Source organism: Lynx rufus, unplaced genomic scaffold (genome assembly GCF_022079265.1).
Source record: "Lynx rufus isolate CCGP_SWC_20201006 ecotype Redwood Valley unplaced genomic scaffold, mLynRuf1.p SCAF_5, whole genome shotgun sequence".
NCBI lineage: Eukaryota > Metazoa > Chordata > Mammalia > Carnivora > Felidae > Lynx > Lynx rufus.
The window spans coordinates 72,755,912-72,775,781 of record NW_025814867.1 but is presented as its reverse complement, the minus strand read 5'-3'; the positions used below and the strand labels follow the sequence as shown (position 1 = coordinate 72,775,781).

General features: G+C 33.6%; 1 protein-coding gene across 4 annotated transcripts in view; it reads right to left on the bottom strand.

Moving 5' to 3' along the window:
- Window positions 1–2,802: 2,802 nt before the first annotated feature.
- FXR1 (FMR1 autosomal homolog 1) overlaps window positions 2,803–19,870 on the bottom strand; it is a 60,708-nt gene continuing 43,640 nt past the window's right edge. Inside the window, exons 11-18 of one of the 4 annotated variants that reach the window (XM_047098776.1) lie at window positions 17,165–17,251; window positions 15,686–15,743; window positions 15,536–15,598; window positions 10,379–10,582; window positions 8,408–8,608; window positions 7,602–7,682; window positions 3,996–4,087; window positions 2,803–3,229 (exon numbers count right to left, since the gene is read on the bottom strand). In XM_047098776.1, coding sequence (XP_046954732.1) covers window positions 3,059–3,229; window positions 3,996–4,087; window positions 7,602–7,682; window positions 8,408–8,608; window positions 10,379–10,582; window positions 15,536–15,598; window positions 15,686–15,743; window positions 17,165–17,251 — 957 coding nt within the window. In that variant the 3' untranslated portion in view covers window positions 2,803–3,058. Of the gene's footprint in view, window positions 3,230–3,995; window positions 4,088–7,601; window positions 7,683–8,407; window positions 8,609–10,378; window positions 10,583–15,535; window positions 15,744–17,164; window positions 17,252–19,870 lie in introns of all 4 variants that reach the window. The other 3 variants (XM_047098774.1, XM_047098772.1, XM_047098775.1) reach the window with 3 other exon arrangements.

Below are 19,870 nucleotides of genomic sequence, written 5' to 3'. Positions count from 1 at the left end.
AGGTGATGGATCTGAGCTACTAAAGAATGGCTGACATGGAGATCCAGAAAACAATAAAATACCAGCTACTTTTGCCTCTTCCTCAGTAACTTATTAGTGTTTCTGTTCTTAGATATTTTACTTCCCTACGTGTACCTGTATTTGTTTTGCACAACTATTTAGGCAACTTCCCTCAGTCTTGTTCTAAGGAATGTCTGAGGTTTTCACAAACAGTTCGATGTCCTGCTTCTCTTAACTCCACATTAAAATACACAAAACGACTTAAAAATTGGTGTATTCTTAGTACAATTTTACCAAAGGTGACTGTTTTACCAAAGGTGACTGATCTATCAACAAAGACCCATACACACCATTTTGCAAGTTTTAGGCCCACTGAAGGCTTTAAAAAGGTGATTCCATGGGCGCTTGGCTCACTGAGTTGGTAGAGTATGCAACTCCATCTCAGGATTGTGAATTTGAGCCACACGTCCGATGTAGACATTACTTAAAATCTTTAAAAAATAATGAAATGAAAAGGTAATGCCAAACCCAAGATCCTAGACTTGCCAAAGTTTCAGGAAAAGATTTTTATCCCCACATAATCTTAATAAGCTTCCAGATGTGATCTAAGTATAATGAAATATGGGGGTTGCACAAGACATTTGGGCTTTTCTGCTGAGTGTCTTTTAGCATGGCCTAACTTAGTAAGTTTTCCCAGAGCAACATCTCACTTAACTGGTGTAGTAGCCAAAAAAAACATACATCCCTCTCAAATAATCTGGTGGGCTACCTAATCACCAATAGCTACCGCCTTTGGGGAATAGGCTTTTTTGAATCAGAGTATACGGTATTTACCCAAGAAAAGACTCATGGTTCTGCAGTACAGAAGATGCTGGGTTTAGTCACTTGTAAATAATGAAATCTTGATACTAATTTCCTAGAATGTGGTTATTCTGAACAACTGCTTGTACAATACCCACTTTCTAAGATGGTTTTAGGTTACTTTCTCAGTGAAACAATCTTTATGGCAGAAGAATCTTAGTGATAAGATGGAAGAAAATGAAAAATCATTTTTTTCTTTACACCGTATTTACCACTTTGGGGATTAATGAAAATTCTCTTAACTTGTAATTAATCTGTAACCCTGTTACTCTAGACAAGAATTAAAAGGCCAACAGTTTTACTTCTTTCTTTTGATGGTTAAAAAAGACATCTGTGGGTTAAGTTTTTTTTAAAACTCAGGATATGATTTGATACTGTTATTCAAAATCCAAGGATTGCACTATTCATACCACACCTTACTTATAAATTCTATTATTAGGATTTTAGGGAAATGCAGTTAATGCCATCACATGTTAACCTCAGTGATAATAAACGTGAGGTCTAGGGTTATATGTACACTGACCTGACAATTATTACATTTTTACCAATATCTTGAAATGTCTTTCAGCCATTATAAATTAACTAAAACCACTTAACAGTTTTATGCACATAACAAATTAACACAAATTATGCACATAAAAAACACTTTCAAACATCAAGTGACAGAAAGGGCTGTCTTTCTTGCTCAGTGGTCTATATATACCACTATAGAAAAAAATCCTCCAGTAAATCCACAATTATCTGATATGACCTCACAATTATCTGCATAATTATATCATTATTACTCTTTGAAACACTTTATGTGAAGTCTTCATCTTCCTAAAATTAAGTAATGTGGCTAAAATATATACAAAAAATACAATCATTAGTTTGACAATCTTCAAAATTACTTCCTTGAGAATCAAAAACCAAGTTCATGGTCTACTTCTTACTTAAAAATTGCTCACCATTCTGATTTATAAAAATATTTTTTAGTAAATTATCAAAGGCCAAAGTAAAATTATGCATTTTATCCCACTGCCTTCCAAAAGTTGCCTTTGAGTAGATTATAAAACTTTTCCTAATTATTAAATGTATGACCAATTCCCTAAGCCAATCTATTCTAACAGACTAAATTTTAAGCTTTCAGAGTTTCATTACAAAATAATTAACTCATCAATTAATATTTTTATACTATTTATGAGCAAGTAATGCTTTTTTAAAAGCAATTAGGATAACTATTCTAGGCCTATTACTAGTTCCAACTACTATGCTATAAAAAGTATACTGGTATAAAAAGTAGAAAGTTAAAAATCAGCAAATGGAAGATCAAAGTTTATTTACTACCTGCATACAAAAACATATTGCACATCAAACAACCAAAATCAAAAAAAAAAAAAAAAAAAGAAAAAAGAAAAAAAGGAAAAGAAAAAGAAAAAAAGGAAAAGATACTCTACTGAAGACTAACATGTACTTTTATACAGAATAAACCTGGAAATTGATCTTTTCAGTAGTTCAGGTTATCTCTGAAATGGACATGACTAATTCAGCTTAGTGTTTTAACTAAAGCTATGTTTGATTTTTAAATACTGTACACTTTAATAAATAAACCAAACAAAGCCTCAATGTAGAACAGTCACTGCCAATATCACCCAGTGTCCCTGCAGATGAGAGTTTAACAAATGTATTCCAGTGGTCTGCAGATTTTCCTCAACATACAGCATTTAAAAAACACATTAAAACAGACCAGTTTCCAGACTAAACTAATGAAGAATTACAATTCAGTGCAAAATATTTTAGACTGCATTTCATTCTAGTTTTCCTCAGGTGAAGAAGTGGTTGCATATTATTAAAAATGTAACAAAAGCAGCTAATGCTTTCATAAAGAATATTACGTTAGGGATCCCACCCCACCCTCCTCCCCCCATCTCTGCCATATTTTGAAAACAAAATAACATTTCCTATAGCCAGCAACTTTTTTTAATGTTACATATACTATTCTCAAGGCACATCTGATGATATATTTTATAACACAGTAGGTGTCAAAGTATGTTTAACATATGATTTCTTCAGGATCCCTCCCCTTTCTGAATTCCAAATGGAGGAACTGAAAGTGCGATGTAAAGACTGGCGATCCATATTCTATCTTTGGCAAGCTTGTACAAGCACTATTGTAAAATGTAATGTAAAAGAACTGTAAACTAGGAACTTCTTCAGTTTATGAAACACCATTCAGGACTGCTGCTTCTTGAGTGTTTTCTTCTTTTAAGGTATTAATCTTTTCTTCTCCTGGAGTACGCTGTAGCTTAGAAATTTCATCGCCAGAAGCACTAGTTGGGCCATTTATTGCCTTTTCTGAAGGACCATGCTCTTCAATCACATCTTTTGCCTGCCAAAGGGAGACAACTTTTTCAACTTCTTTATAAATGAAATCTATAGCTGAGGAGGAAAACAGCTATATAAACATTAGCTAATAAATCATTTCAGTTTCACATATGACATTGGATCAAAGAATTAAAATGTTCTTAAAAGTTTCAAAGCATATACCAATGTATTCCACCTCTACTGGTCTTTCAACTCTATCTCTAGTACCTAGCAGTCCTTAACAACAGGAAGAATCTGGACTTGTTTACTGAAAACTTGAACCTAATTTAATTTTAACCACTGGAAAGCTCACCATGTAAAAGATATAAGGTTAATACCCTAAGCAAATAATGCCTATTTTACTCACCTTTACATTTCACATCTGTTAAAGCATTTAAAAGACTTGACACTTAAAGAGGTCTATAGCTATCACTGAGAAGAGATACATATAGCCTACTGCTCCCCAAATTAAGCCAATAGTCTCTGTCCAATATCTTTGGATAGACTGAATTTTACAAATGTTATTTGGAATTCTAAATGAAAAGTATTCCAGGCTCAAGCATGCATATCTTCAGTTACCTGGGGCCAAGAACAAAACAAAGAGTAGTCTTTAAAATATTATTTGTCTAGTTGGGGAAACAAGTGATCATACAATAAGATAAGAAGTAAACATAAAGCTAAACCATACCAAAAAAAATAATAAAAAAATAAAATAATAAAAAACAAAAACAAAAACAAAAAACAGAAACGAAAACCAAACCAACAAAACCTACAGGTTAAATTCTCCTTACCATTTCTTTCTTGTTTTTAGCCAAAGTTTCCCTTGGGATGTTTCTTTGTCTGCTCTGAGACTCAGCTCTAGAAATATAATCTGCAACTGTGACTGTTGAAGATGAGAAAAAAATTACAGGTGTTGAAAAAATATTTCTAAAGTTTATTTATGGATAAAGAGTAATTTTACTTTTAAAATAAACTGACGGTGGGTAACCCAATTTCAAAATTTTAAGCTGGGTACCACCTCCAACCAAAAACAAAGCTTGAAAAATGTGCCTGTGATTTAGTGCTGACAATAGAAAATTCCAAGCTGGAGATCAAGGAAGCCTAGATTTAAGTCAGCTTTCTTAAGAATCCAGCCATTGCTTCTGGTTGACTCCACGGTTGGGATAAAGTTTGATATAGAAATCCACAACCAAGAATAGGAAATGCAGCATTCTCAGCCCAGTGTTTGCAATTCTCAGTGGGGAAAAAATGGGGCACATTTGGTGCAAATCACGGTGTGCTATACTTCACCAGAGATATAAAAGATGTACTCATATATTAGTTGTTTTTGTTTTTTTTTAAGTACAAGATATCCAAGTGTGGTATTTTACAGTCCTTCTTTTAACATTTCACACTAGAAACCATTGTGAGTGATCTAAAATAAAAAACTACAAGCAAACTAAAGATGGCAGACCATCACCCTAAAAACGTGGACATTAATTCTGGTGGGGAAAAGGGCCGCCATTAATTCTGTAACAATCCCTTCCCTGCTTCAATAATCTTTCAAGGGACTAACTGAAGTGTTATGTGTGTTTGCAAGGAAGTGGATGGCAATAGTGACATAAGAAAAAGACTAACACAAGCTAACACCCTTCTGCCAACCCAAGTGGAAAAAAATGATCTCTGTTCTACAGGTACTCTGGCCTCACTTTACACCTCAATCCTTTCTCTTTAGGACTTTATAGCTTAGAATTTACTGATTTGAAGAAATGTCAAAATGATTGCTCTCTTTCAAAGAATTATTTTCTCCCAGAAACTGGTGAAGAAAATAAAATCTCTGATTATGTGAAATACAAGGTATTTTAAATTACAGGATGAGAGCAGGTTTATGTAAAGAATGAAAACTTCAAGTAAATTTTAAATTATTTATTTAAAGTCACTAGGGGAGAAATGGTCAGTCCATTAGTTTCAAATTATATGAAAATAAATCATTTTGATAAAATAAGAAAGCTGGATGGTATTTACAATTCACTTTTTTGTGATCACAAATTAACATAATCCTTTTATAAGATCCAAGAACGTTCTGAAACTACTAATCTTTTTAAATCTCAAAAAACCACTTAATTCAGAATGCAAATCATTTATTAGAAACAGCACTAAATAAAAGATGTTTCCTGTCTAAAACTGCCTCTTGTCTTCCAAATTGTAAGAAACTCACCGTGCTCATTTTGAAGCTTTTAAAATCAATTTAAATCCACTGTTAATTTATAAAAACATTTATTAATAGTTTCCACAATTAAGAAGAGGAATACTATCAAGTCCATTTCATTATTATGTACACATATATGGTGGCAAAAACATTCTAGAAATGATTCTAGTTTGTGTAACACCTTCATGAATTCATTCTGTTTCCATAGTTCAACCCTTAGTGACACCCGGAAGAACTCAGCTACTTGGAAACCCTTCTGCATAGACAGACATATTGCTAACTTTGAGTATGTGACAATTGTTAGAACCCTTCATCCACTATGCACACACACAGAATAATATACTTTTTTGATATGGGTATCAACATTAGAGGCACATAGCTGGAAAGGTAAAAACTTACCAGTGCCCCTCCCCCATAAATGGAGGTACAACTAAAAACAAACTCAATTGACTCAAAACCTGTTTATAGCTAGTCCTTACAATACTAGCCACTTAAAAGGTCAATGAAGATTAATTAATAATTAGAAAAAAAGATAGGCAATTTGTGCAGCATAATTTGGACTGTAGAATTTCCTAAGTGGTCTAAGTAAACCAACTTGACACAAGTGCTATAATCACATTCTTATTAGTAAGGAATATTCCCTGCTTAATTTATACTAAAAACAAGAAATCTTGGGCAAATGAGAATAAAATAAATTATATAAGGGAATGTTGACATTTTAGGAGGCTACTTTCCAGGAAGCACTGCCAGGGGCAAGGAGAAAATGATGTGCCTGTTCCATTAATCCTATCTTGGGGGGCTGGAGGGGGGGGCTTTTAACAGGTTTTTAGGGGGAGGCGGCGGAAAGGCAGGCTAGGGAACAAGAATTTCTAGGAAAAGTGGCAATCCAAAGAACAGAGTAAAATAGGAATAAATGCACTATAGAACACAAACCATATTACTGGACACCCCAAACTACTCAATTTTCAATTAATATCATACAGAAAAATCTGCCTCTTCTTTAACACCACTATGTTTTTGATGTCCACTGACTTAATAAACCACCATCCAGTTAAAAAATTATGTTACATGTTAAACCCACAATGTAGCTTGAATTTTCTTATTTATAAACTATGGCCAGAAAGTACTGTATTCACCACTGTGCCAACTTTAAAGAACAAAATAAATATGATCGCTTGATCTAAAGAATATTTCTAACACTATAGAGAGAAGAAGAGAAAGGAAAACAATAAAAAAACTTGGTGGAAACTTTCTATTTTTGACAATATTAAATTCCTTTTAAATTTACAACTACCTTTAAAACACGGACTTTTCTTCAAGAATGGAACTAACACCTTTAAAACCAGTTTTCCCAAATGTCTCTGCAACCACTAAACCTAAAATATTAAAGATACTTGAATTTACATTCTGTATTTGGGGAATACACACCCAAAAATTTGCTTTTGTAAAGAATGCAGAAAATGATTAGTTCAAAAGGGGTTTATTTTTGGTGCACACATTTTCTTCATTGTGAATATACACGTGATTCTCTGTACACAGGAAACGGAATTATGTTCAAAATAATATAGACACAGCAAACAAGTTTCTTTGAAGTTACTAAAAATTATGTCTACTTAAATTAACATTCTAAAACTAAGTAAGTACTATTAATTTGAATAGTTAGTAGGTGTAAGGGAAAAGGCATCACACTACAGTAAACAAAACATAACATGCATTCCTCTTATTAGAAAAAAGACACTTTCAAGTATTTTTCTCATTTATGCTTTTTTTTTAACTGTGGGTATTTACAATTCCCACAAAAATGAGGTGCTGAATCCAGATATAGTGAGCAGCACCATGCAAAAGTTCCCCAGTTTTGCCAATCAACCTCAACCACAATCTACAACATAGTCCCTGGGATGGCAGGCCCCAATTCAAGTATGAAGAATCTGCCAAGTGGACAAAATAATGGTCTTCTCAATAGTATTTCCATGTAAAAAAATTAAAACACAACATTAGTTCAATTAGACAGGTTACTAAACATTTACGAAGTGAAGGAAGAATGCATTTTAGTAGTCTTATTAGTTGAGAAAACAATTTATGTAATGCACATCTTGAATGTATATGCACACATGTGTACATGTAAGTATAATATATTTAGAAAGCAGACACATGACATTTTTTTCATGCTTGTGACCTGGTGTTGTCAACAGGTCCACTCAGAAGTTACCTGGCTGTCTATCTTCTGCCTGACCCCTGAAACGACGCCTGCGGCTACGATTGCGTCGCTGGGGTTTTTTTTCACTATCATCTGTAATTGCAAAGTTTACCATGAACTATTCTGACAAAAACAAAAAACAAAATAAAAAAAAACTTCTTTCCTTCAAAGATTTAAGAAAAGCGAGAGAGAACCTTTTAATTAAACAGGGAAGATAAAACGACATACATTACTGACAGGAAAATAATTTTGTAGTTTTAACCATTTCAAATAGATTAAAAATGGAATTACCATCTGGAAAGTAAGAGGGTTTTAACTCTTAATTGAACAAACTGAAAGACTTAATTTAAATTACCATGATTCAGGAATAAAGTCTTCCTTTCCAATACAATTTAGTTTTTAGCAAAGTTAATAACATTTTAGCCCTTTGAAAGTTAATGCCTACTCAATATACATACCTTCACTAATGTCATCATAATAATTTCTAAAGAAGCAAGCGGAAAGCCCAATTTTGGTTTATGAACAGTAAGAGTATTAAGTGCCTTGCAGTTTGAATATTTATATTGATTTAATGGCATCAAAGGGCACTTTTAATAAACACTTTCAAGTTTCAAATAATTTGGCTATATAAATCTGAAAACCAGACATTTCAGACAGATACAAAGCTATCTACCTTGTTTGAATTGAAGTAAACACTAAGAAAACTTCAGTATGTGAATTGCATTAAGTTTGGGTTTTGTTTTGTTTTTGTCTTTTGAAAAAAGCATCATACATTAACAATACACAATAATATATCTTTTCCCTAAGTGCTTACATACCTAGCCCATTTTCGTTAACTGAAGCTGTATCAGATTCAGTCATCCCATCCATCAGAACAGCATCTTCATCAGTCCTTCGTCTACGAGACCGCCTACGACGGTTAGTACTGTGATGAGATTCGCTGGCATCAGTGTCTGCAGTCTGATCAGATTCTGTATTATCAAGTAAGCTGTATGGATTGCTGTCTGGATCTTTGAGCACTATATGCATGTCAGAGGCAAGAAATATTCGTTTAAGAGAGCTGCAGTCATTAGAAATGCTTTGATCTATATTGAACTACATCTACAATTCTCCCCCTATATTCCATATTCAAAAAAAATGTTTCCTGTATGACTATTTTTCCTGGAAAGTAATATGAAGAACTTTAAATGGCAATGAAAAATTAAAGCAGAAGATGAGCAAACACCGTCACCTTCCTACCACTTCTCTTTGACTTGTTTTGAACATGTATTAGAAAATAGTATATTATTACTTGCTATTTTTGACATTCACATCCTTAGCTAGTCCTACCCAGAAGCTAGAGAAATGAAAAGTGGAGAGACATAAATACACAATTTTGTCCCCTTTACCAAGTTCAAGGTGTCAGCTGCTTCTTTGTGCTAATGTTAATGTGCTATACCCAAGTAAATCACAACACCTGCATTCCATGGCATAATAGAAATGTTACTAAACTGAAGCAATCAAAACAAGTCTATACAAAAAAAATCAAACTAAGAAGGTTCAAATTCTAACTGGTTATAGGAAAATATAAAGTTGACTAGTACTCCCATCTCCAGAAACAAAGAATGAAGGTGGGGTAAAGTAGGGTGAGGGTGAGAAAGGAAAAGTTTTAAGATATAATCATAAGGAAAAAAATACCCATCTTACCTATGTGCATTTATTGCCTCCACCAATCAAATTATAGAAGAAATTCACCTAATCACGATTTTTCCTTTCTAAGTTTCCGTAACAGCTAGCAAGCTAGCATCTTTGCAAAAGACACTAAGTTTATCCATTAATCATAAGCACTAGGTAAAGTACATTTATTGTGCAATTCAGCATACTACAATTTTACAAACCTTGGTAATAGTGAGCAATGTAGTAAAATATAAAAGTATTTCCCTAAAAGCCTGTAAAATAAACTTAGGGCTCAAAGAAGATCACTGGAACCAGAGTACCTTTTAAAAATTGTGTGATTTGTTCCAGTTTTTTGTAGTTTGTAAGCAAGTCTGGTATATGTTTAATTATATATACGTATGTTCTATAACATTTAAAATACCATATAAACTTTCACGAGGTATATATATACATTAAGAAAACATGGTTTTCTTAAAGTGGTATACAATAAAGATATGTTAAGGCTGTATCTATGACATAATCTAGTTCACACATCTCTAATGATTCTGTCCCCCAGCCCATTAAACTAAGCAAAAACATTCTCACAACTCCTACCAAAAAAAAAAAAAAAGGGGGGGGGGGGAGGAAGAAAAAGACAAAGTTGCTCATGCATCTCAGTTCTCAGTCTTCTATACAGCTCAATTCCTCAAACAACACAAAAATTTTTAAATTTCACAATTCTTCCCTGTTCCCAAAATCGTACATAGTGCAGCAAAAGTTCTCAGTTGATTTTCAACATTAAGAATATTTAGTATTACATAACTTAGATCTCTCTTTGCATTAGAATTTTCTGGGTCTGGCAAACAGAAATATAGAACCCAAAAATTCTAGCGGGAAAAAAAAAACATTCTAATTAATTATGTAATCCCCCCAAAACTAGAGAAATCTTTGACCACTGAAACAGAATCAGCCAACCAAAATTTCTGACTGGAAAATTCTAGCTAAACCTTCACTGAGAAACACTCTCCAAGGTTTCTCCTTATCATATGCTCCACTACCTTCCTCAGCGAGAAGACACTTGGGGAATGAATTAACTTGTACAAGGTTATACTGTTTACAAAATAAGGATGCTGACATAGTATATAAAAGACTACCAGAACTGATGGAGGATTTGCCACCACGTGGTCCACCACGACCTCGACCCCCTGAAACACTTCTCCCTCTTCCTCCTGGGCGTCTCCTACTGTCACGCTGATGTCGGCTCTCTCGATCATCTTCTCCTGCCAATGACCAATCACTCAGCTCGTCTTTACGCTCAGATTCTGTTTCAGAGGGGTTAGACAGCTCAGAGTTTGTACCTTGGGAAAGAGAACATAAGCCAGTTAGATTCTTGATTTTTTTAAAAAAGGGAAAATAAGGAGTGAAACTTTCCAAAATTATTTCCTACAAATTATTTTAATCACCCTATTAATTGGCTGATTCAAAGGAAGCTAAATTAAAATTAATGTGAAATTTACTAAGTAATAATCAAATATAATATACTAATAATATAGGATCTACTAGTGGGAGATTAAAAATTGGTTTAGATATACTATAACTTGGTAATTATACTTAGCAGAGATTTGTTTCCATGAATACAGAAAATAAATATTAAAACAAGCAAAAAAAAAAAAAACTGGTTTAGATGTGCAGAAATACAGCCAATATAGTATTACAGCAAAGACACAAAACATTACATAGATAATGCAAATGCAGTTAGTATCTGGAAATAGTCAAAAAAAAAAAAAAAAAAAAACACTTGCCCACTTTTAGGTTTTAGTATAATGAAATAACCACTATTATATTTTAAGCAAATTTAATCATATTCAGAAAAACAAATAGTTTAATTGTACAGTGTATTCTACCATTATTTTATTGATTCTAGGAAGCACACTATTTCACACTTTAACATCTCTGAAATCACAGTGTTTCTCATAATTGATAGTGTCTTATAAATTGTGAGTGTATCTTTAGTGGTTGTACATAAAACAATTACATTTTACAAACAGTGACTTAAATTAGAATACACTATTTGAAATTACAGAATAAATTTTAAGAATGTTACTGAGAAGACGACTTTAACCTGACAGAAAAATTTATCATAACTCTAAGAGTTTACAGACCATTTCTAAGGTTCCAGTGACCTATTTTAATAGTGATCTTTTAAAAATTTAAACATTGCAAAGATTCTATAAAAGCCTACAATATCATTATCCTTATATCACAATTATGTGTTAGATTTAGATGACTCAATCACTACAATACTCATTTCCACTTCTATTCTTTGTTAATTCTGGGATGCCACTTCCATCCCTCCCTTTTATATCAAATATCCAAATAGATCTCTCCTTGAGAGCCCAGGTCAATTTGTAGTTTCAGACCAATTTAACTGAAAAGACTCCTCCCCTCCTCTTATTTCCTTAAAAGTAACATGTATCTATCATGCAATGCTGTCATGTGTAGTTTTCTATTTTTTTCCCTTTGGATTTACATCTCCCTTGGCCTATGGTAGAGCTTTCTTCTACCTCTAAATGCCCCCCCACACCTAACAATGTGCACAATTCTCTGTTAAAGCAATCTGCTGCATGACTTTGATATTCATTTACTCATCTCCCAAATAAAAGTGATTCCATGATAAACCACAAGTTCCCTAGAGTTAAACCCCAGTCATTTGATGATGGAAGTAAAACGTAAGAATTCTTCAGATGCACAACAGTAAGGTACCCACAATAAAACTTAACAAATGAAGAGGCCTAACAATTTCCTTTCTCCTTTAAAGAAAATTCTTCAACATTCATCTTTTTTTTTCTCCACTTGACATTAAATATGGATGTAACCAGTCAATGATATAAGAATGACTTGGTTGGAACTTTTATAAAAAATACAGCAAGTTTCTAGTATTTACACTCAAGTGTGTTTATTAGGAACGAGAATCTCACAAAAGAGAATGTCTCTCCCAAACACTTATTTATCCAAATGACAAAAAAGAATTTATTAACTGATGTCACGGTTTTGTTGGAGTAAGGGCAATTTATCATTTCTTGAGTAGTGAAAACATCCTTTGGAATGTATCTGAATTTACTGACAAACCTATGCACTGCCTGAAAACATTACCAAAATCTGAAGATAAGTAATCTCATTTTTTAAATTTTTACAAAGTCCCTATTGAATTCTCTCTAGAAATACAGTGTATTTAACTCAATGTCACAAGCAAGGGAATTCCTACTAAACTTTAACCTAAATCTAATATTCACAGGAGTGCTGATACATAGGGGCACATGTACCCCAATGTTTACAGCAGCACTTTCAACAACAGCTAAATTATGGAAGGAGCCTAAATGTCCATCAACTGATGAATGGATAAAGAAGATGTAGTTTATATATACAATGCAATACTACATGGAAATGAGAAAGAATGAAATCTGGCCATTTGCAGCAACATGGATAGAACTGGAGGGTATTATGCTAAGTGAAACAAGTCAGAGAAGGACAGATACATGTTTTCACTTATATGCGGATCTTGAGAAACTTAACAGAAGTCCATGGGGAGAGGGAAGGGGGAAAAAATAGTTACAGAGAGGGAGGGCGGCAAACCACAAGAGACTCTTAAATACAGAGAACAAACTGAAGGTGGATTGGGGTGGGGGGGTGGGGAAGAGGGGAAAAAGAGTGCTGGGCACTGAGGAGGGCACTTGTTAGGATGAGCACTGGGTGTTAGGATGAGCACTGGGTGTTGTATAAAAGCCAATTTGACAATAAATTATATTAATAAAAAAATATAGTATTCAAAAGACTTAAGGGGGAGTGGTCTAAATCATAAATACATTTCAGTAGATAAGACAGATACTGAAGTCAAAAACAAAAATGACTAATGAATTGGCTAGTGCTTTTGCTTTATTCATATTAAATAAAGCTTAAACGTTTCTGGGATGGCAAAAAGAACTTTGCAGATGTGATAAGGTTAAGGATACTGAGGTGGGGAGATTATCCAGGTGAGGCCAAACTAATCGAGTGGATCTCAGCTACAGAGAACCAGAGACAGAGCAGCAGAACTCTACAATCACTGGCTTTACAAAACAGACAAAGAGGGGGTCAGAAGCTGGAAATATCAAGGGAACAGATTCTAACCTGGAGCCTCAAGAAAGGACGAACATACAGTCCTGCTGACAATTTTAGCCCACTGAGACTCATGTCTGACTTCTGACCTAGAAAACTCTTAATACATCAGTGTTAAAGCCTTTAAATTTGAAATGTGTTAAAGCATCAACAGAAAACTGTGTTGAAATCACTGCAACCATTCTTTTAATTTTGTAAAATAGAAGCTAATGAATCAAAAAAAAATGATTTACACTGGGCTTTAAAAATGATTCAAAGTAATCCATTTTTTCATGACTCCAAATACTTATTTTTAACAGAACTTTACATCATATTTTCCCCTCTCCAAAACTTCTAAAAGCTCTTATGAAGATGCTTTACATCCTTTGCAATGATCATGACTGCTTAACAGCAAAAGTACCATGTTTTATCAACTCCAATATGCCATCCATTCACTGAAAGACATATTTTGTGTGCCACTAAAGAAAATGTTGCCAATTGCAGTTTTAAAACATCATCCATTCTAAGGTATATACCAACTTCAGTGCTACTAGAAAAAGTTTCTTACGTGACTGACACACACACACACACACACACACGTATATGTGTGTGTGTATATATATATTATCACCTAAAAATCCTGGTATTAAGTAGAAAAGAGAACATCTATAACCAAATTCAAATGGTTTTCTCTCAAGCCCACTAAAATTCAATAGCTATTTCAACAAACGCAATGATACTACTAGTCTGCAAAGTCTCAGAGGTAAGAGTGCCATCTACTGAACAACTTGCATAACTTTCTTCAATCCAGAGGATATTCCCTCTACCACTCATAAAAACTTATTATCATAAAAACTTATTATCACTTTCAACAAAGGTATTTTGCAAAAGACTGGCCTCAGTAAGTTGACTTCCCAAAGGCTTATAAAAGTCTTCAATGAATTCACCATCCTCATCATCCAAAAAAAATCCAAATCTAATTATCTGTACTAGCAATTTGTGGCTCTAGAATCATTCAATATACTTATTTTCTCTTTAATCACTCATTATCTGTCTTCTGTATTAAATGTATTTTCAAGAATACAGTAGTACTTCACAATGCTCAGATCTTCACATGCTAAAACATGTTCCTGGAATTTTGCTTTTCAGCTCTCAATACAGAGTTAACTTTAAATAATAAAAAATATCAAGAAATTAGAACATGGAAATATAAGAAAAGAAGGGGATAATTAACCTTTCAAGTCTACAACAAATCAAAGTACAGATTTAATATAATGTTGGCATTAGATGAGTCTTCAAACATGAAATCAGATGTGGAATCTGCACACTGTAAGCTTTTATGTATTCCCACTTTCTCTAAATGCCTTCTATTTTGGAAAAGGCTTATGAAATATTTTCCTAAAGCAGTTAGGATGAACAGAGGAATGGAGAAAAGAGAAGGAAAAGAGAAAGGGAAGAAAACAAGGGAAGACAAATCAGGTCACTGCTAAGATCCAAGTCCAAATGCAGAAAAATGGAACTCCGAAGCTGAAGAAGAATAAGTGAAAATTTAGGATTAGAAAATTGTTGACCACCACCATCCACTGGCCCCTTCATACATCGGTTAGGGCCCCATCCTCACAATGAAATACATTTTAGAAAAATGTTCATCTATAAAATATTGATTTGGTTCTGGCTTTTAAAAAGCCCTCATTTTAGTGAAATGTTCTTTGGACAAAATATCGGCAGATGTGAGAGATTTATATTCAAAACTGCCAACAGAGCTATTAAGTATATTTTAAAAAGCTAGTACAGATGTACTACATACAACCTTAGCACACTAATTAGCATAGTATTTCATTTTTACTTCTCCTGGAGGGTAGGCAAAAGAGGATTAAAAAAAAAAAAAATGATTCCTAGCAGTATCATCACCCTTAGTAGGTTTGGTATGTTTACATTCTATATATAAATATGTGTACAATTCCATATATATTTAGAATAAACATGATCATGAACTGCCAACCTAACAAAAAACATGTTTGATCTCATTACATAGCTCCTTGAACATCATATACCTTTTACAGTCATTACTATAAAGACATATGACTTGGAACACTCTCCTGCCCTCCATGCCAAAACAGAGTGAAGAACTAACTAAATCAAAAAGTTTAAAAAAAAAAAAAAATTGTTTTTTTTACCATAACCGGAGGTGTAATTAGGGCCCCGACGACCTCTGCCTCTTCCACTATAAGACCTAGAACCTTGTACAGAAGAGACGGTACTTTCATCAGTGGCATATCCTTTTTCCTTTTCAGGCCCTCTGGTGGAAGAAGGTCTGAAACCCATACCAATCTGTCGTAGCTGTTCATCAATCTGTAGGCGTTCCATTCTTAGCTGTTCTACTTCCTATGAGTAAAACAAAAAAGGTAAATATTCTTCTATGTTGTATCATTTTTACCATCTTAAAAAAAAAAAAAATGAAGCTATACTACTCCCTACCAATGAAAGAAACTATGATCGTGACCAATTATTTGGTAAAATACAACTGTGTACTTAATAAATACAATTCACAAGGTCATTTGCTGACTCAATTCATTGAACGTTTATTAAATACCTTACTGAGCACCAACTACGCTAAGTATTACAGGCATACAATATTAAAAAAGACAAGGACTCTCCATGTTCAAGGGTATGTTTAATGGACAAGCATTAAACTATTTGTTGGTGGTTACAAGGCAGAATAAATGTTTCTTATGCTAGGGCAGTATTCTCACTGGGAGTTTTAGTTCCTGTATGTAATAATGTATGTATGCATAAACTGTTAAATAGCTAATAATTACACAATATTACCAGACTCACCCCTCAAGAAATTAAAACTCTGCTAAGTGGGATATAGGTGCCATGTATAAGAGGGACTATTAACCTACTTTTCCATCAAAACAGTGACACCCAAGTTGTGGCCTAGAGGTACCAGGAGACTTGGTCATTCAGAAACTAAGGTCATTACAAGATGTGAAGGTAAGGTAACTTGACAAAGCTCTTGACTAAAAGGTAGTAGAGTACTAGAAGATAAAGCATGAACATAAAATGCCAGACTGAACTAAGATTTCTAGAGATGAGTTTCAAAAGAATGGTATCAGATGTGCTTTCAAAATATTAACATAGAAGCAATGATATGAGTGACTAAAAGAAAAACCCACTACTAGAGACAGAGCTGTTGAAGGTTTTACAAGAGAAACTTAGTAATAAAAGTAAAAAAATAACAATTGTAACTTTTAGTAACTTATGGGGCATTTTCCTAAAACCCTTGCTCTTTATTTATCAACTCAAATAGATTATATTAGAAACAATGGTTAAGATCAAATGAGGTCTACAGGGTAGTGCATCTGATTCAGAGAACACCAAAGTTACCAAGAAAGCACACTTTCACTCCCAGTTCTCTGCCCTATTTGCACCTAAAACATCAAGGTAAAATAAAATGGTTTCAGTGTAGCACAGGTAGATACATAAAGTGATGACAGTCACATTATAGGAACACAAGCATGATCATTTCCTAAAGAGTAAGGAAAGAAATGTAACAGTTCAGAAAAAAGAGAAACAACGTGCATAAAGCCCATCATTTTATTATGGGACTTCAAATTTTTAAAATTTTTAAAGGACTTTTTACTTTTAAATTCTCATGTAGAAAAACAGGGTAAATCTGAAGCTTGATTAAATTAAATTATTTTAAAATAAAGAATTGAAATTTAACATGAATATAAAATTGATGTAACCTTTAGTTTAACATGTGAAGCAACAATGACATGAATGTGGAACAGCATACAAACCTTTAGATAAGCAATATGGTACTCTAAAAGAACTTGCACATTTCCGATGCTTTCTTTAGTGCCAACAAATACAAATGGAACCATACCCTGTAAGAAAACACAATGTCTTCAGTATTTAATATTTTAACAAAGTTCTAGTATAAATGTGACATACCAATGTATAATTTGGAAAACTTTTCTAAAACAGCGATTTAAAATTTTAAATTTTTACTTTTAAAATACCAGTTTATATCAGATTTTCTAATTTCTAATTCAATCTTTCTCTGTATACAAACCACCTTTTAAAGACATTTTCCTTGAACTGGTATGAATTTACAGACTAGATTATCTCACCTTGGTGGTGATGGCTTTAAAATGGTAAAGTACATCACCTAGATTATCCCTGACAAGGGCACATAACAAAACCGTTAACGTCTGTGTATTGGAGGGAGTGCTTCCTGACCATTAACACAAGTGTCACCTAAGGAATACAAACATTTACACAATATAAAGGAATTACTAATATGAGCAAATATTTAGTCACCACTATTAAAGCAAATCACAGGATTAACTTTGCTGAATTTATGAAGTAGTACACTCCCAGCTTCTTAATGGCTAAGGAAAATAAGTAAAGCCTAAATACACTCACCCAATCAGTTTCAGTGCCTTGCCTTATTTTGATTCTACAAATTAGTTCCTAACAGCTATTTAAACAGATTGGCTAAGAGAGCCTGAAAAAAGGGAATATAACAAGCTTAGGAAGTACGGAAGTCTTGACCCTGTCCTCTGGAATTCACAAGCAGATATAAGAGAGTGCAAAGTGAATTAATAAGGGGGGGGGCGGGGGGAGGGGTGGAATCTAAAACATTTTAAGCACATACTATATTTCTGGGAGTATATTATTTATTCTACATCTGTATCTTAATATTCATTAAAAAGTAACTTTAATACTCCAATTAAAAAAAATAGTCCACTTTTACAGTTGAGAAAGCAATTTGCCCAAAGTCATATAATTAGCAAATCAGTCAGCCAATTTCATATCCGGTCACCTAACTCCAAATAACAACTACATGTTACTTGCCAGAATCTACACTAAGGAAAATGGACAAATAAAACAAAGTCCCTATTCTAAAGGCAATCACAATCTCAGGAAAGATACTAAACATTTCTGCAATAATCTTATTATGTAATATTAGTGATATCAATAAAAAACACAAGAATATTAAAGTAGAATATGGACTATGCCACCACCCCAGATATGGAAACTTTGGGAATTCCTAAGAATATTATTAAAGTAAATGTTAAAAACAAATAGAATTTACCAAGTAAGTAAAGAAGAGAAAGTCATTCCAGACAGATGATCTGGAAGGAATTAAGAGAAATACAATGCCTTGACCCTGAAGATGAGATGCTATCACCAGTTAGCTACCTCCAAAGGACAGGCAGAAACACAACCTTAAAGGCACATATACTACAAAATATTTTAATGACTACTATAAAGCCACAATAAAAAATCTGAAGAGTAAATGATTATTACTAAATATACAGATTTCTAAGAGTTTTTTCAGTGAAATTTCTTGATTTTTTAAAAATACTAGTAACTGATCACTTATATGTAATAGATGGCACTGAGACTACCAACTAGCACATGGGAAAAATAAAGCAGGATCCCTGTTCCTAATACACACACACACACACACACACACACACACACACACACACACACAAACCCACTGGAGTGAAAAATTTACATACTTAAAAAACCCCGCAAATGAAATACAAATGAATTTCTGAATTACCTACATGTAGGAAAGACCTTGCCAAGCATGGCAAAATCAAATGTCTTAAAGTCATAAAACAAAAGTCTTAAAAAATCCCAACAGCATAAAAAATTTACGGGGGGGGGGGGGGGGGAGGGGGGCGTATCAAGGAGAAAGAAAGAATATTTACTACAAATATGAAAAGACAAAAGACTAGCTTCCTTAAAACACAAAAGCTCTAGGGGTGCCTGGGTGTCTCAGCGGACTCTTGGGCTCCACGCTGAGCTTGGAGACCACATTTATAAAACAAACAAACAAACAAACTGGTGGCAAGTATGTGGAAAATAGACATAATTCCTACACTGGTAGAAGGAATGTGTGGTGTGTGGGAAACTAAGAAGATCTAAAAATTTAAATATCTTTTACCCTTTGATCTAAGAAATCCACTTCCAGGAATTTCCAGTTGTAAAGGATGTTTGCTGCAGCACTGTTTTTAGTAGCAAAACAAAGACATAAAAAAGGCAACCAACAACCATCTAAAATCTATTAGACACAATGGAGAGAGGAGAGATATGGACAGAACATAGACACTCATTTGTTTTTCACACTATACGCTTCTGTACTAGTCTAACTTGTATATAAATATTATTTATTTTTCAGTGAAAAACTCAAATCCACCAACATGGGGCTTCAACTCAGGACCCTGAGATCAAGAGTCACATGCTCTACTGACTGAGCCAGCCAGGCACCCCTCAAACCCAATGTTAAAAATTGATATAAAATATTTATCAAGCACCTAACCCTATACAATTCATTGGGCTAGAGTAGAGAATATGAGAATTCAGATTTCATTTCTTGATTCAGAGTCCATAATGTGGCTTGGTGAGGTTAAGATAATAAACAGAAGATTGAGAGAAAAACCATTAAATACTCAATTATACAGATAATAATTGCTATGATAGAGATA